The sequence below is a fragment of the Parus major genome, chromosome 2 (genome assembly GCF_001522545.3).
Source record: "Parus major isolate Abel chromosome 2, Parus_major1.1, whole genome shotgun sequence".
Taxonomy (NCBI): Eukaryota; Metazoa; Chordata; class Aves; order Passeriformes; family Paridae; genus Parus; species Parus major.
In genome coordinates, this window is record NC_031769.1 from 49,784,758 (window position 1) to 49,806,129 (window position 21,372).

Below are 21,372 nucleotides of genomic sequence, written 5' to 3' on the forward strand. Positions count from 1 at the left end.
AGCTTGTTTTCCTGTAAAAGCTAAATCCACTGTGCTGTAGCAACTTCCTTCAATACCAAGGGGAGCCATGTAAATTCTCTTCATATAAATGAAGAGAATATATTGCTCAAGCAGTAGCTTATTCCTCAGTTCACAGAGAAATGCAAAGTTCATTTTGCAGTTAATTCAGTGGATTCCTGCCTATTTCACCTAGAAAACGAAGAGAATCAGAAGTATCAGACTTTTTTTTAAAAAAAGTTTTAAATCCAGTAGGTAAGTAGACAAATTCCATTCCAAAAATCATTATTCATAGTGAAAATTATGTACTCAATATCTTTTCAATAATAAAAATAATACCAAAGCAGATGTTATGCATAATACACTCTAAATTTAATTAAAACTGAAAGAAAAACAACCATAATATCAGAAATACATAATGGCTTTCAATTGTAGCAGCAGCCACTTTGTCGAGGTCTAAATTTTCTGTAATAAAGCAAAAAATTTGCTTTCATTTACATCTTTGCAGCTCCACTGATGTTCACTGAGGCTAAAGATAAGAATCAGGTACAGAATACAATTTGGAGGTAGTGTGCAGAGAATCTACACTATCTTTCCCTTTTTTTCCCCTCAAAATTACCATAATATTTTTAGATTTATGGAAAATTTTTGATACTCTCTGATATCCTCTGGAAAAAAATGTGCAGTCTGCAGCTGGATAAACACATTATGTGATGGGTGAGTAACTGGCTGAGAGGTTGGGCACAAAGGGTTATGGTGAATGGGGTCACATCAGAATGGTTACCTGTCACTAGTGGGGTTCTGCAGGGCTCACTCCTCAGCCCTCTGCTCTTCAGCATCTTCATAAATTACTCGGACACAGGACTGGAAGGGACACTAAGCAAGTTCATAAAAAACACAAAACTGAGAAGAGCTTTTGACTCCAATGAAGGCAGAGGCCCTTCTGTGAGACTTGGACAAATTAGAGGGATAGGAAATCCTCAACCACATGAAGTTTATCAGAGGAAAGTGGATTCTGTACTTGGGATGGACAGGCTGGGCAATGAAAAGCTGGAAAGCAGCACTTCAGAAAGGGATTTTCTGGGGGTTCCAGTCCATGGAAAGATAGATATGAGCCAGCAGTGCCCTGGCAGCCAGGAGAGCCAACCATGTCCTGGGGTGCATCAGGCACAGCATCACCAGCTGGGCAAGGGAAGGGAGGGGATTTTCCCTGCTCTGCTCTGGGGAGGCCTTGCCTCGAGTGCTTGGGGCAGTTCTGGGTGCTACAATACAAGCAAGATATGAAGGTAGCAGAGAATGTTCAAAAGAGAGCAATTAGGATGGTGAAAGACCTTGAGAGGAAGTGTTACAAGGAGTGGCTGAGGTCACTTGCTGTGTTCAGCACAGAAAAGACTGGGGGGAGACCTCATTGCAGTCTACACCTTTCTTGTGAGGGGAAGAGGGTGCCAGATGCTGATCTGTGCTCTGTGGTGGCCAGTGATAGGACTCAAGGGAATAGATTGAAGTTGTGTCAGGGTTAGGTTGGATGCTAGAAAAATGTGGTCAGGCACTGGAACAGGCTGCCCAGGGAAGAGGAACTTAAAGAGTTCAAGAAGTGTTTGGACAATATTCTGAGCCATATGGTGTGGCTCTTAGGGATGGGGCTGTGCAGGGCCAGGAGCTGGACTCTATGACCCTTGCAGGTCCCTTCAAACACAATTTATTCCCTGATTATGTGACTTTGATATCCCCAAGAATAAAATTATGAGATGGATGAGAGCTGACAGCAACTTCTACTGGAGTAATCAAATTTTAGAAGACAATACTTCCTAAGATCTCTCAATTCTAGCAAGGATCTTCCAATTTCCTGTAGGAAAGATTTCAATGTTAGACATACTGAGGGTCTGCCACTGATGCATATAATTTGAGTCTCAATGCTTCAGATGATGTCAGCATTTTCTTATAGCTATAGAGCATATTTGCATTATGGTTAAAGTGAGAAATTTATATCATCGATATCTGAGTTATCAAATAGAAAAGGTATTATATGTAAAATCATGTCTGGTACGTCTTCATTAGGCAAAGAGATAGCATTGATACAGAAACAAAAATTAGCATCTGTACCAAAACAAAGATGATTTTATTTTTTTTGTGTACATGAAGTACCCCAGTGGATTGATTTATAAAGGGAAACCTCATGACCTATCAAAATTAGAATCTCAGACTACAAGAGTGAAGGTAGGAGAGGTGATCAAAATTCTCTAGTTGCTAGGCATTTTATAGAAAGAGGCCACATTCACTCATCTTATTAAAATTCATGAAAATTGAAAATATCCAAAAGCCCAGGAGGGGTGGGGTCACAAAATCTATTTCACAGAACTGGGAAGCTTACTCTAAATTCACCTTGAAAGCACTTTCCCCATCACAGACTTCCTGAGAGCCTTTTGATTTCTTTCCTACTTAGTAGGTAATTATAGAACTTCTTTTCCTCCCTGACTAACGCATGCAGAAAGAGTTCACTTCAGCCTTTTATGCAGATTATAATGGTTTGTTCTGGACTAGATCTCTATTGCAAATTATTTCTCCTTTGCTCTCTCTCCAATTCATCTATTTAGCTTTATTTTTATTTCCCTTTCTCACATCTCATCCTCTGGGTCAATTGATATCATAACTACTTTAGTATTAAATATTGCTGTACTTTGCGCTTCTCTTTTCCTCTTTTAATTTGCTTTTGCATTTAAATTTTAAATTTACTGCTGTCAGAAAACGATGTCATTCAGGCATAGGGATAATGAAAGAGGAATTTTAAACAAAGGCTGTGTAGTGTGTTTCTCTTGTGGATAAATCCCTTAAAAGGTACAAATCCAAAGGTAAAGAATAAATTATTTCTAAAAAGATTTCTAAGGGCACCAGAATCATGAGATTTTTAAGATCACCACAGTAATTTCCGTCAGGAAGAACTGATTTTATGAGTTTAAAATGCCCGTGGTAGATACTTGGCTTATGCAGTGAGTCTGGTCCTAACATCTACCACTGCTTTTAATTTCTTGTACAAACTGACACTAAATGGGAGATTTGATTGGAAATCCACACCATTCTGTTTTCACATCAGGGAAGTCTGTCTCTTTGTAACTACTACTAAAATAGGAACACATAATTTCTCCATGCTCAGGCACCTCCCCTGTTTTGAGAACATATTAAGATGAATATTTATTAATGACTAATAAACAGTGATTCCAAGATAAAACCAAAGCTGAGACACCATTTAACCACCAAAGCAATACTATTTTAGGTCATCTAGAATTAAAGTCAAGAACCGTGGCCTTTTTATTTTTTTTGGTAACAGCCCACTTTTACACTTAAAAAAAGCAAGGATAAGGTAGCATTTATTTTTTAATTAGTTTTTCTAATATTGGGTAAAAATTGTGGGACATGAACAATAGCAGTATTGCAGCAGCCAGCTTGATAAAATATATCCAAAGACAGCATCCCAAATAAAAGCAGCAGACCTGCACGGCTTATCACACTCTTTTTCAAGTTATGTCAATGGTCAATAACAGACCAATAGTATTCCCCCAAATGCATCAAGCATATATAAGTGCGAATAAAAAGAAACAGGAAATGTTATTGCATGAAGAAGCTATCAATATTTTTGTATTAAATGATGGTATAAGAAGTGCTACAAAACCCTCTCTTGGAAAGCTGGTCTGCTTTGGAAACAAGCAATCACAGCTGTGACTAAATCAACCAAACTAGGCATGACCAGGAGTTATTAAGAACATATTTTTCCTCAGCTTAACTCTTCTGCTTTATATATTATTCACTCAGCCATCTGCAAAGCTTTCTCCCATTCTTGGCGATTTCAACAGTAGTTGTTGGAGAAGATTTTATACATTTAGAGAAGATATATAAAATTATTTATAGCATTTAGTGTTTACAGTAAGTGGCCTTAAAAGAGAAATTTTTATATTCATCAAGCTTAAGCACAAGTCATCCCCTACCCTGATGAATAACATTCATATCCAAGTTCTAAGAAATCTAAGCCAAAATTCAATATTTTTTCTCTTCGAGGTTGTCAACCTCCCCAGCCTTAAATTCTCCCTCTTTCAGAAACCTATCTGGCACATGGAGGAGATTTTTTTCAATAAATCGATACTGTAATAAAAAATGACTGTTTCTACGCACTCCACATATTAACTGAGTTTCTCTTATACAGATAAAATAATTCACCTTATGCTCCATATTTGACATTCACTTTTAATAACAGACCTAAATAAAAGAAGCACCTGGCAAAAATGTGAATCTAAAATATCATTTTGCTAAATCTTGTCTGCTTTGACATAATAGCTAACCATTTAATTTGGTTTCAGAAAGAATAATAACATTTTGCTGTATTCAAAGTATACTTTTGAAAAAGAATACCATCTGAAAGAAATTCTATGAGTATAGGCACGTTAAGTAATAGCTATCATTTTTTTGTCAGCAAAATGGAAGGCTAGTGTTTTCAGCAAGAATGAAATTAGCAGTTTATCCAGAAAAATGTAAAAAAACAAAGCCAAATTATATGCTTTTTCCTAAAATTATTATAGCATAAATATCCCTTGTCATGTTTTAACCCCAGCCAGCAGCTAAGCACCACACAGCTGTTCAGTCACTCCCCCACGGTGGGATGAGGAAGAGAACAGGAAAAGTAGGAAAACTCATGGTTGAGATACAGCCACTTTCGTAGGTAAATCAAAAGCCACACTCATGCAAAGTCATAAAGGACCTCATTCACCCCTTCCCATGGGCAGGCAGCTGTCTGGCCATCCCAAGGGAAACGGGACTCCACATGTAACAGTGACCTGGGACAACTAATGTCATCTTCCTTCCCCCAGTACAACATGCTGAGCATGACTCCATATGGTAAGGGATATCCCAGTGGTCAGCTGGAGCCAGCTGCCCTGGCTGTGCCCCCTCACAGTTTCTTATGCACCCACAGCCTACTTGCTGGAAAAAGGTGAGAAGTAGAAAAGGCCTTCAGGCTGTGCAAGCACTGCTCAGCAGTAAGGAAAACATCCATGAATCAACAACACTCTTTCCAGCACAAATCCAAAACACATTCCTATACTGGGTACTGTGAAGAATATTCTCCCAGTCCCAGCTAAATCAAACACATCCCTGTAGCACTTATATGGAAAACAATACATACATGATAAAATTGCTCTCCAGCACATGTACATGCATAGAAAAAATTACCTTCCAAAATTTTAACAGGAAAATTTCCAAAGCCGCTATTCTGTCCCACTCCATTAAATTAGTTAAAAGGAAAGAGGAGGCAAAGCATAAGAGATCCATCGAGCAATACCAGCAAACAAAAAATATTTTCATGTTCTGCTAAACACCATCATCCCAAAATGGGTTTGCTAATCTGGGGATAGCCCTCCTGACAGCAACTACAACTTAAATCACTGAGCAAAGCTCGGTTCTGCCCTGATATAAACACTTGAAGAGTTGTACAAGTTGTAGGATCCCAAGAAAACACTGGCCAACTTCATTACAGCACACACCTCCATTTCACAGCAATTACTTACCCAGATGTTTCCATCTTGGTGGTATGGCTTCCAGTTTCTCCCCGTATCGCTGTAGAGCATCCGATATTGAGTGACCCAGTCAGAGCTGCTGTACCTGCCTTGGGTTGCAATAGCACTGATCTGCTTCCTGTTCCCAAAATCCACCTGCAGCCATTGGTAATGATCACTGTCTGATGGAGACCAACCTCCTGCACCTGTTGTGTAGAAGCAGAAGGGAGATTTAGATCTCAGGCAGCTGCTTTGATGTGAACTCATTGTGAAGATGCTGATTGCTGTAAGTCAGCCCAGCTGAGAGGAATAGAGTACCAAAAAAATTTGAAGACATACAAAAGAAATAAGAGCTCCCATTTTTACAAAAAAAAAAATGCAGAACAAACTTTAGCACAGGCTTTAACTACAGTATATCTATTGCCCTAATCATATTTTGTATAATTATAATGATTTAATGGGATGCCTGCTAACCAATCAATGCCTTTATAATGCTTTAATTACAGTTTATTACTTTTTTGCCTAATTATAATTTTTCAAAGGTTGACCAGTTTTCCATGAAGTTCTTTGTCAGAGTAAGTCATAAATCAATAAAAAATTTGAATTTTCTATGCCTTTTCAGTAACTGTTCAGGTTGAAGAGATAATATAGATAAAAAGAGGAAATAAGAGCAAGTTCTCTGCTTTTTTATGTTTCAGCATGGAGCATAAACTGAAAGATCTACCAGAAGAATGGAGAAAGGAGCAGATACTGCAGGGTTAGATCCAGCTTTTATCTACTGGTTGTACAAGCTGTCACAGATTACATTGGCAGATGCCTTACACAAGTGTTATTGCTCTTTATGGGTCTATGAATTAACTTGACAGTAATACTATTAATATTCTTCTCAGCCACTAGACTACATTAAACTGTTCTAAATAAAGAAGGCCAGTGATCCATTGATAAATGTAATATTGAGACATTAATGCAATTTCTTACTCTGAAATAAAAATATTAAGGGGAAAACTGTATTAGGATTCTTCAGAGAATAATAAAATTTCCCAGATAGATATTATAATGATTTACCTATTATAATGGTAAGCATTAGGAAATATATGAAATAAAAAAACACTCATCTATCAAAACAGAGAAAAAGTGGAGTATCATTCCCTTTCTAATCATAACAGACATTAATGCACAGAAAACAAAATGTTTACAGACTTGATGTGGTTTACAGGGGTTTTATTTTGCTTTTAGCTTTGAACCAAATAAATGTCTTGGCACATGATCAAATCATGTAGTCTAGTCCATGGGCCAATTTTTATTGCTTTTAATTTCACTTATAGCCTTCAATTGATGTCACAAGCCTAGCCTGCTTGCCAAACAAGCAACTTGGTTTTATGCATTTTATATACTCCCATCATTAGGCGGCAGCATTGCCTCAGTCTTAGACAACCCTAAAACTCATTCAGCTGCTACAGGTGTTAACTTTTACAGGTCATTGGACATTTTAATGTTGTCATATCAATGGGATGATCTGTTGCCTTATGTGGTTGCCTTTCATTGTAATTAAGTGTAGCACTACACCAATAACAACTAATTTGTTAAAATTCTCAAGATTTACAATAGACGCTTTCTCCCTGCTCTGCCCCCAGCAAAATAAACGGGGTATTTTAACTGTAGGGTTAACAGGGTACATTAGGTAAACAGGGTGCATTAGCTGTTAAATGCTATTTAAGACAAATAAACCCAAAAAACCACCCTCAATGCAAAGCACTAGCAGGAAAAATATTCCCACACATTCCCAAATTCAAACTAGAACTAGTTCTGCAGACTGATCATTCAAAACAGAATGCAGCCTCTTCATAACTTATGCAAGGAGATTGGAAGAGTTAGCTCCAGATACTTATTTTAATAGCAGAAATGATATTTTCTCTCCCTATCCTAATATCCTCACCAAATTGACATAGCTGAGATCAATGGTACACAAAAGAAGTTGCTACAGTACAAAAACGATCTTTTGTAAAAAATCCCTGTGATAGGCACTGAAAAAAATAAGGTTCAAATGTTAGAAAATTTTTTTTTTTTATGAAAGACAAAGTTAAACAGTCGATCAATAAAATTTCCTTCATCAATACAGTTGTTGAAAAAGCGTGACATACTATAATATTATGAAGGTTAAAATCGATATTATGTTTTTTACCATAATGCAGAAGAATTACATTAGACCAGGAGATTTTGTTAAGCACATTTAAAGGAAAAGACTTTGAACCATAACAAGATATAATTTCTTTATTTAGCACATTCATGTTACTGAGACAAGACTTTGACCTTTGGTAATTTATAAACAGTTATTGCAAATTTTAACTAGGTTTCAAAGAGTCTTCACCTACAAATCCTTTGAAAAGTTTATAAAAATTCATATTCCATTCCTCAGTTGTTTTTTTTTTATGTAAGAAGAACTGGAAAACATTTTTCACATCATACTTAAGAAAAGTTAGAGATGTGACACAATAGTCACATCTAGGCCATGAGATGGAAACGCTAGTTTTACCAGACAGACTTCCCTATAACCATTTCTAACAAGCAAGAGACAAGACTTTTAGTCAATATTGCAAAGAGCAGCAAACAATATTTTCCTATATCTCAGTCTCAGATTTTCCTTCTGGCTTTTCCAAGCAAGTTAATAAATAAATAGTCAAAAGGATGAAGGAGAAACTGCATTGCTGCTAAATGTGCTGCTGAGCAGAGCAGCATTGTAAAGGAATGGTGGTCAGTCTGAGCACGCAGGGCAGTCATCTGCCAGTCATCAGAAGAAGCCTGTGAGCATCAATTAAATTTGTCCTCTTCCACTTTAATTCATCAAGCTGTGTAATTAGGGAGGAGATGACTACTTTGTTCATTTTGTTGCTGAACCATGTAACCACTAGTAGATGGAGGATCCTTTTTTTTTCCCTTCAAAATTTCTTTTCAGGCGCATGATCTAAGAACATTATGAAAATGCTGGATTACATACAAATTTCCCCACTGTGAAATCTTGAAGACACCCTGAATTCACTGGAGGAATTTAAGCATATTTGTATCTCCATTCAATCTAAGTAGGTACAAAAATCTCATATCCCCATAAATGTGCACATGCTCACAGTTCTGCATATGATTAAATATTTTGCTGAATAAAACCCTGCTTCTTCACTGGAATTCAGGATTAGTTTGATAATGAATTGGGAAAAGAGGAGTTACTGATAAATAATATATTTTGCCTTTTTGAAGGAGTGAGGAATTTGGAAATCAAACATAATTTACACAGTATGATATTATTTTTGAAATAAACAGAAACTTATGACCAGTATTTCATGAAAGAATAACAAATTATCTTTAGGGAAGGAACAAACTAACAGCATGTTAGTAGTTTACAGGGAACACTACGTCATACTGAAACTAGAGTGGTATATTAAAATTGTTGAATAAATGCTATTCAGAGTTATTATTCACCCCTTGGTGTAAACTGTTAATTTTTAATAGTTATAGGCTAAATCCTGAATTTTATTACATTTATTATTTACACTTTTTATTATGTCAGAAAAACAGGCACTGGATACATGTGTTTCATATGTTGCTCTCCTCATTTCATGTACTGCCTTTTAACGACAAATAACACAATATACTATGAAATCAATAGACTTAAAAATTAGAAGGAGATTAGAACTAAAAAATTGTTTTAAAGATACTAAACAGACACATATAAGTTTATTTTCCTTCAAAAGGTAAGGAGCATTTATGGAGCTTTTTGGTAGTAATGGTGCAAGGAATTCAATTGCAGACAATGTTTGTTTCCTATTTTTATTTTTATGCTGTTCCAGAATTTAATGTGATTAAACACATTCATTCAGTCAGCAGCCAAAATATTTGACCCAATGACATGAATCAAGTAAGTCATGAAATACTCTGATTTATACCACATAACACTCTACAGCACTCTTCTAAACTTGAGCAAGAATGACTCTGGGCTTTTGTCAGCAAAGAACTCCAAGCAACAATAAAGTCATCACTGAGCATGTGGCCCAAACATCTTTGGGCATCCAAGAATCCTTCCTGTGCATAAAAGCCTATAAGTTTAACCAGCACAGCCAGCAGCAAAAGGTGACTATGAAAGATTTCATAAAGCTTTATTTTCAAAACAAGTCATTTGATCTGCTCCTACTGCAGTCTGACCAAACTACTGAAACAAACACATGACATGTCTTATGGAGAAGACATAAAACTATATGCAGAATTCTAAGAACTTGTAAAAGTGGAAATTGTTAATGATTTTACACCAAATAAAAATGATTGCTTACAGAGAGTATTAGCTTCATTACAAGAGTTGAAGTTGAAAGGCTTCATTTTTTTAAATTATTAATTTCCTGGTTTTGTTGCATTTTATTCCACAGGTACATTCTGTGGAACAGAAAGCAGCATGAAAAACATAGTTTATCTCTGAGTGACACATGCATAATATATTATAAGAAGTATGAAGAATTTAAGTCAATGTGGGCCTATTTCTTCATGTATAATTTCTTCATGTTAATGAATTACACATTTCAGCTCGTTATTTAAAGTTGGGGAGTGAGTTACCACCTATTTACTGCACACAAAGACAGCCAACATGATGAGTTATCCTCACTTTCTTATCATTCCCCATGATGAACAGTCAGTAAGCAGCAAAGCTAGGGTAGGCTTACACATTTTATATTTTTATCTGAACTGTCATAGGATACTGAGTTTACATAGGTATAAGAACGGGGACACAGATGAATTTTGAAAATGTCTGGGTTTTTTTTAGTTAGAAATAATTCTCTTGAAAATTTGGGACCTTCATTTTCATTCATGATGAAAACTGGAAATATTAATTTGCACAGGAAGAATCCATTCATGTTTTAGTCTCTCTTGTTCATCACTCCCTACCTCAAATTACAAAATTAAAAATACAAGTACTGCAGTAAGTCTAGTGCTCTACTCTTTCCAAATCAGTAATAAAGAAGTTTCAATTGAATGAATTAAAAAAGAAGAGGATCCTTATTCAGAAATTTCATTAGAAAGCAAATTATAGATGTAAGTATTGGGGTAGTTACAATTCAGGGGATTATTTTATCTAATCATGGAATAATTCTATACCCTTTCAGCAAGGAAAAAAAATACATTTTTTAATAATTATGTAATAATAGCCTGAAACATTCCTAGAGTTATTTTTATGGGAAAACCCCAACATAATCTTTCAATGAGTAATAACACTTTCTAGGTCACTGCAATAGCATGAAATCAATACTGTTTGACACCTTGCTATTTTCCAAGACATTGCTTGTCATTTTGCTACATAAAAGATAAATCAAAACCAAAAAGAAATTTTTGAAATACTGAGACCATTCATTTACTGCACTTCAGAGAAAATATGGGCAGGCATTTTCTACAGTACCTAGAAAACAATATAAGAGACCCAAACTCCTAAATGGCATAAGTCTACCTTCACTCTTTGTCACTACTGTAGTTATGTAGGACATCAATGGAGGTTTTCATTTTTGCCTTGTCTTCCTCTGTCCATTAGATAAAGACATTACTCAGAGAAAATAAACTGTTTCAAGCTGTGAGGCCCCCAACAAAGGAAGGATGTGGAGCTATAGGAATAAGTCCAGAGGAAGCCACAAGATGCTCTGAGGGCTGGAGCATAAAAGAGAAAGCTTTGGGGTGAACTAACTGTAGTCTTCCAGTGCCTGAAGGGAGCCTACAAGAAAGATGGAGAGAGACTTTTTCCTAAGGGTGTGTAGTGACAGGACAAGGGAGAATGGCTTCAAACTGAGAGAGAGAGGAGAGAGATTTAGGTTAAAAATTAGGAAGAAATTCTTTACTCTGAGGCTGGTGAGACAGTGCAACAAATTGCTCAGAGAAGCTGTGGATGGTCCCTTCCTGGCAGTGTTCAAGGTCACATTGAAAAGGGATTCCTGCTCTGGTAGAAGGTGTTGAAACTGGATAACCTTTAAGGTCCCTTTCAATCCTGGAACACTACAGTGGGTCTAGTCACATTGGGAAAAGTTATGCTTATACAGAAATCCTGGATGATTAAAGACTTCACACTTCGAGTTCCTTTGAGGGAGAGTCACATTTTCCATGTACTTGATAGAATCCTCCAACAAAGACGCTTCAGCCCTCTTACAGGGCTTCACTTGTAATTGGAACATCTTTTCCTGATACTGGCATGGACAAACATTTATTTCCTTATCATAAACAGCATGCATTTGTTTATTTCTTGTATACATCTGCTTTTCTAGATAAATTTGGATTTATAATCCATTCCCTATCTTCAGGGTAGGGATTTGCTTTTTACATTTTTGAAAAGCTCTTCTTTTTAGCACATAACAGCAGGGATGCATTTGCAGACAAGACCATGCAAAACACCAGTGATGGGCAAATAATGAACATTCGGCTTCAAGAGAAGCAAAGGTTGATATTTTGAAGGTAAAAAATACTGAGAAAATAGCAGCATGAGAGAAGAGAACAAAAATGACAACTAGATATCTTCTTCTCTAGAATTCAGTATTAGATTTTACAGATAAAACCATATTTACTAAAAACTGGCAAATGAGATCCAGCCTTTGACCTACTTCTCTGTGAGTTTCCACAGCTCTCTGGAAGTGCAGCATGAATTAGGAGACAGTAAGCTCTGAAGCTCTAAGTTCCTTATAAAATATATCTAATAAAACTCATTTTGCCAGGGTAGAAAGTTGGAAAGATCCAATATTCATTGCTCAAATTAGCCTTTCTCCTTAGCAGCTGAAAGATGCAAGCCTATAAAGGGGGTATGCTTTTCATATTTTAAACTGTGTAAAGCAACATTTTTTTCTATTTTGGTAGAGGAGAGTAAGGATCAGCCCTTAGTCACTTTAAAAAATATTTTTTGGATATTGTAAGACTAATTTTAAAAGATTTGCCTTCTTGTAAAAATTTTGACAGGGTCTGTATGTGTAAAAAAACCCTAATTATATTTCTTAAAATTATTTCGTTTTCATTTAAAATCCTGAAAGTTAAAAGTAGAAATAACCCAGGGGATAACAGTAGTTATCAGGATACAGTCCACATAGATCTTTTTTAAAAGAACATTAAAATCACTATATTATTTTTTAAACCCCAATAGATAATTCTTACAGTAAATGCAATTAAAATAAATCCCTTGATGTACTGTCTGCTTCTTAATACCCACTGGTTCCCAGTATATCTTAACTGAGCATACACCACATATGAGGGAATGAACAGTCAATCTGCCCTAAGGAACACTGGTGATATCTAACAAAAATTGATGCAAAAGAGAACTCATTGTTGTCATTCACAGTTGTCAGATTCAAAGTAAGGGAAAAAAAGTCAGAAACCTAAGGAGTCTCATATCCTGAATTCACTGTTGGGGAACAAACACTTTGCAGCTTTGGTTATTTTAATGAACACATCACTTTAAACTATGCCTTTCCCATCTGTTCTACTTTCTAATTACATATGCAAAAAGAAGCTCATTCACAACTGCATCCTAATGGAATCTTAAACAAAACTTGGATGAGATTTAAATATGCTGTGTGCATCATCTGTATTCAAGGCATCAAGCAGCTTCTCCATGAGGTGTTTTCTTGTTTTTTAGGCAGAAAGTTGAGGCAAGGCAACAGATCGCTGCACCCTGCCATACAAATCCCTTGCATACAAAATAACCACAGTGGCATGCAAAGGATGAGGTAGAGAGATCTCCCTTTCCTCACATCACCTTTGCAAGTACCACGACACAAGGCTCTCATTGTATGTTTATGCATTGCAGCACTGGGGTTTTTCTGACTACTCAGGTCATATCTCTGGCAAGAGCTAGCAAGTGTATAGTTAATGGAGAACAGATACTACCTCTGCAGTGTCTGTGCTAAGCAATTGAGCCCTGATTAGTAGATTCTTATCCAAGATTCTAATGATGTCCAGATAACAAATAGCAAGGTTTTACTGACTGTAGTTGAATAGCATTTACATCACTTTAAAATACAGATACGAGCTCATTACGATGCTTTCTTGCAACTGCTGTGATCCATCCTTAGTAGAGATGCCAGAGAAAAAGGAATTAAGGTATTACAGCACCTGATTTATACCATTTCAATAGCAATGAGATGCCTAAACACTTTAGTCACCTAAGTCATCTCCTGTTCCTATTAGTTAAGCACACAAATTGATGGAAAGCAAAGCTGAATTACTGAAAGTTATATCATGGTGCTCTAGCTTATCTTGATTAATATTTTTCCCTCAAATGATTGCACATAAAAAATGATTAAATGGTATAATTCTGGCTTACATATCTTGTTCTGTGACAAGTCTTCAGCCATAAAAGATAAAAGCTGAACCTCCAGTCTTACAGAGACTTGCTGTGTGAGATCCTGTAGGGAACATGGTTTCTGTTTTAGTAAATACCAGTATTCCAGTGATGTGTAAACAACACTCTAGTGAAATGCTCACTGTGAAAAAATAGAAGCCACATGATTATTTCATTCTACTCACTATCTAGCTATGTTTTTTAACTGCAAATCTCCTTGTCTGTGTCTCCAACAAAAAAAAAAATATCCCTTGAAATTCCTTTCTCACGGTGTACTCCCTCCAGCTCTTTCAGGCCCTTAAAGAGTCTTAGCCCAGCAAGTGGAAAAAAAAAATACCTGTCTCCTGACATTAAATACAGTAGTTCTAAGGTCCAGCTCCATTAATGATTGCCAACAGTCAACCTTTGCTGGCTGCTACTGATGTTTTTTGTAACACCCAGCTGGGCTCAGCTCCTGGACTGCTACATAATTTGAAGACTGAGCACTTTGTCCTCCATTACTTTTTTTATTTCTACCAGTTTGTTTTTCGTACTGCTGTTGGTGTTGTTTGGGGGTTTTAGTTTGCTTGCTTTTCATAAGGTTCTTCTTTTGAGACTGGCAAGAAAAAAATCCATTCAGGAATATATTCAGGTTGAAGATGCTTCCCTAGTGTTTTCTATCCAGGCTAAACCTGCATTTTCCTCTATACACTTTTCCATCTGTTCAAAATTTTAAACCTGAATTCCCATTTTACAGGAATTTACAAGCAGCTGGTCTCAACCCAAATGGCGGTGGTTTCTCAAAGATCAAAATTGTTAATAAAGCAGTCTGAAATATTCTTTCCTTCTTGAGTGGTAAAATCGCTGTGCATTTTGATAATTTTCCACAAAAAAAATTAAGTGAAGCTAATGAATTTTCATAAAAAAGAATAAAATTATTGAAAGTAAAAAATTAAAGTGGCCATTGCAACTAAAATTTTCTCAATAGCCAGAAATAGTTTTCTGAGACTTTTCTGTATGCAAATTGCCCAGAAAATTAACAGTAAGAGAGAGATACACTATCCTCTTATTTGTGTCAATGTGGTATTGACCCAATCCAAGGAAATGGACAGGACTATCCCTGTCTCCCTGTCTAATTGATTAGCCACTGCTTCCAAATGCTTCTGCAAATCATGCGTTGCTCAGGATGTCACAGGAACTCTGGTACCACCAGTGCCATGCATGAATAAAAGCTATTGGTACTGCTCAATCTGTCCTGGTAAACCTTCTTAATTCTTCTGGCTTTCCTTCAACAAGCAGGAGCACAGTATTGTAAAATACTGAGACACGACTTTTGAAATCTAATATGCAGTTGATACAAGGCATTTGTGGCACTTTCTGTTTTAGCAAAGTTAAAAGATAATTTATTTTTTTTTCATTAATGCATCTATTGCAAGCAGGACAGAGATCCTTATCCTTTCTTTCCATTAAGAAAATATATTCCATTTTTAAAAATTACTCTGTACTTCATCCATTTTGGTGATGAAAGCTCATATTATGCCTTTTATTTTGCTAATAGCAAAACATTCATTGATATCATATGCAGAGTCACAGCAGTATCAGAAGAACAATTTTCTTCTTTTTTTAATTTGCAAAATAATGTGTTCATTTCAAGATGGAACTATACCACAGTAGAATTCAACTTTTTAGGGCTGCAATTTGCCTGAAGTCTACGGTAAACTACTAATAAACAATGAGGATTCCCTAATGAGTTTACACTCCTTGGAGCCAAAACATAGCACTGTATACAAAAATCATTATAATCATGTGAGCCTATATTAGGGAAAAAAAGCCAGCAGAAAAAGTTATAACACTACTAAAAGTATCAGTGCTCTTAGCAGTGGTATCAGATGCTAATTTATCCTCATGGGATTAACTAATCCGATACATTTTAGACACTAATCAGGGTAAGAAATTCTGCTAGGATTTTTATTCAATATAAATTAATGAGAACTCAAAGTTCATTCAGCAGAGCATTTCAAAAATTACACTATAATAAATTAAAAGCCCCAAACGCATACTCCAACCCTTCTTTTTAAAATTTTAACCCACAGATGGGGCGAGAATATGGAAATGTTAGCTTTAGAGTAGGAAGGTTCAACATGCATAGTCTGGGGGAGGATTCAAAGTAGGATTTAACTTCAGGTGTCCTGAATCATTCCCCACTTCTCACCGTGCCTCCATTAGCCCTCTAGCACTCTTAGGATGGCATGGCTCCCTAGGCAGAAATTAATCTCTCTGCAGCTTCCACACTCTTCATTTAAGCTCTTCAGGCTACAGATGTTCTGAATGCATGTTTTTAAACTCTGTCAGTCAAGACTCAACATTGCTGAGAAACAGAACTTTTTCATGTCTGGACTAACTGAATATACCCACATCTTCCAACAAAGAGAAAAGAAAATATCCCACCACCTCAAACAGTTAGACCGCAGGCTGGACCTAAGTAATTTCTGTTGGTACAGAGCAGCAGTTGACAGATGAAGAAACAGCCACAGCAGCAAAAGGAGTATTCAAGACAGAAATCACCTAGCTTGACAGAAGCAATGCCCAGGCAAAAAAAAAAAGAAAAAAAAAAAAAAAAAAAAAAAAAAAAACCCAAAAAAAAACCTTAAGTGAGGATAAAAATAGCTTTAGTTTGTGTGTGTGTAAGATCCTGAAATGCATCATTCACCTGAAACAGAAGACTGAGAAAATAAACATGAGGAATGAGGAATGCTGTATTGCTAAAGCTGGTAACATGAATGCACAAGCCACGGTTCCAACCCCACAGAGCTTGCTGCTCTGACCTTACATAAGTTACATCATTCTCTTCTTGAATAAATCCCATGGTTTTTTCCTGCATGTTGAAACAAGCAAGTCTTACTAACAGTCTTCAACAAAATTTCCATCTGCTGAGCCTGGATGAGGAAACAGCACTGCAGCTCAAGATAAATTGTCCAGGAACATCCATGCAGCTGTATGACAGCTTCTCCATGCTCTCGTGATTCGCTTTTATATTGCAGAAAGCCACTTATCACAGACAGTGTTTCTCTGCTTTCAGTTACCTGGATATGATTCCTACTGAAGACAGAGGGATTTTCCTTATGGCAGAAGTCCAGGAAATAAGTAGACAGCAAGAGTTTCTAAGGCAATAAAGTAGCTAAATCACTACTTCTGTAAAAATTAAATCCTATGATTATTGTGTTGAAAAATGTTTTAAACAGGCAAAACCACATGGCATAAAAAGAGAAAGTGAGATATGATAATTGTATCTATTATGGTTATAATATAGATTTAAATACAGGTTTTTGAAAAGAATGAATGAGAAGAAAATATGTGCTATTAATTGTGGGTTTAAAAGCATCTTATTCCATAATTTAGCTTCTGATTTGGCAATGCTAATTAAGCATCAAAAATCAGAGTCACTTACAAGGTCTAGCCAATGCTTATGAAGCTGCTGCAATTATTTTTCTCTTTTATTTTTTATTACTACAGTGAATTTCTTTTTTCTTATTAGTAGTATCTGGAGAAAAAAAGTTTTATTTGCCATAGATTTTATAAAGCAGACTTATTACAAATATTATTCCAGTGAGAACATTTATGTCTGTAACATAATTTGATCTATCAAAATATATATCATATATATCAATATATTGTTAAGTTATTCCTGACACACTCCAGATAACTGAGTTGACTGCATCCCACTGTGCCACCCTTCCAGCAGGTGTCAGAGACTAGAGCTTTGCATGAGAATGAAGGTATCCAATCTGGAGGTGTTCTTAATTTGTTCAAAAAATATGGCACCCACTTTCTCATCCGAAGTTGTGGGTTGTAATATGTTCCTGCCAAAATTTCCCCCTTCGCCAGCTTTTCCTTGCACCCTGATGCACAATGTCTCAATAACAGGCACAGCTCTACTTTCCCAGTCTGTGTGTAATTGTGTGCATCACTGGAGAGGTATCTCTTTGCTCTGTTTTTCTCCTCCTGATGTCTCTTGTCTTTGCAGCTTTTCCTTTCCAACCCCAGACACCACTCTCCCATTCAACTAGGGGTTGTGATTTTCCTGTGCTATCCTAAATTCACTGGAAGACCAAAAGGATAGGGAGCTGGATCATTCATCCTGTGAAGCAGAGGCTGAATGACCAGGCCTTGTTCAGTCTTGAAAAGAGATGAGATGAGGAAATAGTATATGATCTGACTGTCTTATACAGTCTAAGGTATTTCATATTATTAAGTTCATAGAAGAAAGGCCCTACTCCCTAAATGCTTTCCTATTCTCCTTAAACAAGAGCCTCTTATCTACAGGGGATCAAATTTTTCCTGAAATTCTGTTGCTAAATTTTCCAAGCTAGGTAATATTTCTGCTCTAGAAAACAACTCAGTAATAAATTCTCATGATTTTGCACACTTGCCTTTTCATTTTACTTTTAAAAAAAAATTGCTCTGTATTGCATAATCAGTACTAGCAACTGTTATCTACATCAGGATAATACATTAATTTTTCACATGACATTGACGTCTACTTATTCATTATATAACTTTATATTTATTTAAAATGCTTGATATTGTGAATCCTATGGCCATGGAAGTGGACTTTTTCAATTTTCATATTTTCTTTCCTGATATCTCATGGTCAAAAAAATTCCACTTTTTTCTGAATAGGTAATTTTGAGAAGTAATAGGGTTGCTACACAAAACCTTCAAAACACACAAAACCCCCCCATGAAATCCCAGAGACTGTCAGACGTAGAGTGAATTTCTTGAATTCATTCTGGAAGAAAAAGTAGAAATTGGTACAAAAAGAATAGAAAATTAGAAAATTAGCTTTTAAACTCTTGTCTTTTAAAGGAAGTTATGTAATAACATCATGAATTTGAAGAAGAAAAAATCTAATATATTAAAAACAAAGTTTATCACAAAATATTTACCAATAGTTTCACTCTGAAGTTAGTGAAATAGGACTAGAAAGTGTCATCTTCCTTTAGCTATCATTTGCTTGCATCAGTGCAAAAATACTAGAGTCACAAAAATAAGACGAGGTTCAACTTGTCCTATAACAGATGCAACACCATTTTGCTATCTTTATAAATATTCTTCTACAAGGTCTAAAATTCTGCTAACAGCTCATTATATTGAGTAGTGTCAGTATCTGCACAATGACCTTAGAGAAGATAGAAGTGCATCTTGTGGAACCAGACAATGAGATCAGCAACATGCAAGATTAAGTGCTGGGTTTACAAACTCTCTTAAAAATCTGCGAGCCAAGATAACTGTGATTTAATAGTCTTCATCAAGATCTGGAATAAAAAAATAATCATAATTGATTCTTAATCAGCAAAACAATGTGAAGTATTCTGGACACAACATTCCTCAGGGGATAAGGTTTCTACCCATCTTTATTTACAGAGCTGAAGCTCTTAGTTACATCTATCCTGGCACACTGAATGTTTGGATCACAACCAACATTTTAACATTCCTAGCTTTTATCATAAAAATCCACAGTACTTAAAGTGTCCTTAAATCCACAGTAGCTGAAATAGTTTTAGGTGCCACTGATTTTCTCCTGCTTTGTACAACTTTGCCTGACAAATTTGCATATAAGGCTAGCATTGCCAAGCACCATGGAAAATGATCTAAAACAGTAGTTTGTGTCATGTCAAAATCCCTGGAGCTACACTCATCTGCTGAAGGATTACATGCAACTCAGAACATATTTTGTTACACTCTTATCATGCCAGATCTGTAGTGACAAGTTTCTTCAACACTAAAGCTGAGTTTCTGAAGTGACAAGCCTCAGGAATCTAGCATCTGCAAGATCTCCATGTCCATTCCAGAATTCCAAAAACACAACAATTTTTATTGCACATTTTTTAATCAGGCTGATTATCACTGCACACTGTCACAAACTTAACAATTCCTCTGCCACAGCCATCAGCTTTTTAATTTGTTATAACCTTTTCAAACTTTTCATGGTGATCTCTCTCTTTACTATGTGATGTCACTTTCCATTAGCTGTGAATAACTGTTGGAATCTGAGGTCATGGAAATGGCTGTGACACAGAAGGTACCACTATTGCAATAGATTAAACATGTCCTTTTTGGTGGAGCTAAATTACAACACAGCATCAAATGCAAACAAGCAGCTAAAATATTCTCTCCTGTGAAAGAATCTTTTCCATGGGAACAAGTTTTGTGAGAAAGCTGAAGTCCTTGATCTCCTCATCCAGAGAAGGGAATTTGTTTTTTCCATCTACAAAGTGAGAGTATCTTTATACACCCTTTTTATCCCGACCCATATCCAAACTTTATTTTGCTATTAAACTGAATTTCTGGGCATTTCCAGGGGTTTTAACTCACTGTGCCAAATCACCAACACAGACCAAAAAATTTAATGGAAAAAAGTTCTTCTTTTTATAGTGGGAAAAATGTTTTAAAAGGTTAGCTTTATCATTTGGATCTACCTCTTTTATTTGGCATGAGCTCTTCTTTCAAAGAAATTCTTGGATAAATTGGTGAACTTCATTTTATAGCTTTATCTGGCAAAGGAAATTTGATGCTCAGATGCTCAACTCTATATTGTAGAAGCACATTATATACTTCCAAGCAAACATAGTTAAAAAGAACAATATAATCCCTCTGGGAATAAAAAGAAATCAAATGCAGACATGGTACATTAGCTTAATAAAATCCGGAAAAGACATTTACGAACTCTCTGGCCTGAGGGTCCCTTTAGGAACAAACACAAATGATCCTGTTTTTTACATAATCTTCCTTCACTAGCACTATCCACAGTGCAACATATCCTTTAAATTTGAACCAGAGAGTGCTTTGACAGCTACATTTTAAAGTGTGTCCTAATTTGTTGAGAGCAGTTTTCTGAATTAGCTCTGTAGCCACTGCATATCAATATAGCTTTGTTTGAACAGATTTGAATTCATGTTACTCCTAACATGAATTCATGTTTTCCATGTAAATTATTAAAAAAAAATACCGACTCTCTCCATTAATATTAAGAACACAAAGGGATTTCTATTCTAGACTTGCCTGAAAAATTAACAAAACGTAGGGGCTCAGTTTTCTAATATACATTTACAAATATATCTTTCCAATTTCATATAATCATCTAGAGTTTAGCTCATTCCTATTCACTTTGCCGAAACACAATTTTTTCATCTTTAAAATCTTTAGTTTTCCTCTGTGTGGAGTAGGGAGTAGGAGCATATTTTAAATATAAATTTTGTCAGAAAGTTGCATATATTCATGATTTAAAACTCTGTCCACAGTTACTATTACTACTACTATTGATCAATATCAAAACTAAACCTAGACATAATTTTTTGAATTAAGTCTTTTACAGACTCCTCATTCAATGCATTCAAAAATATTTTCCTTGGCTGGTACTGTTCATAGTTTAAAATCATCCATAAAAGTACCTATATTATATTTCCAGTATTAACATTATATTTTAATTTATGCTATCAGCATTTGGGACACTAT

General features: G+C 35.8%; 1 protein-coding gene across 1 annotated transcript in view; it reads right to left on the reverse strand.

Moving 5' to 3' along the window:
* The window catches only part of CNTNAP2 (contactin associated protein 2), a 1,020,050-nt gene that overhangs the window by 664,917 nt on the left and 333,761 nt on the right, over positions 1 to 21,372 (reverse strand). Inside the window, exon 3 of the mRNA XM_015618213.3 lies at positions 5,550 to 5,743. Within this exon, the coding sequence (XP_015473699.1) occupies positions 5,550 to 5,743 (194 nt within the window). The remainder of the gene's footprint in view (positions 1 to 5,549; positions 5,744 to 21,372) is intronic.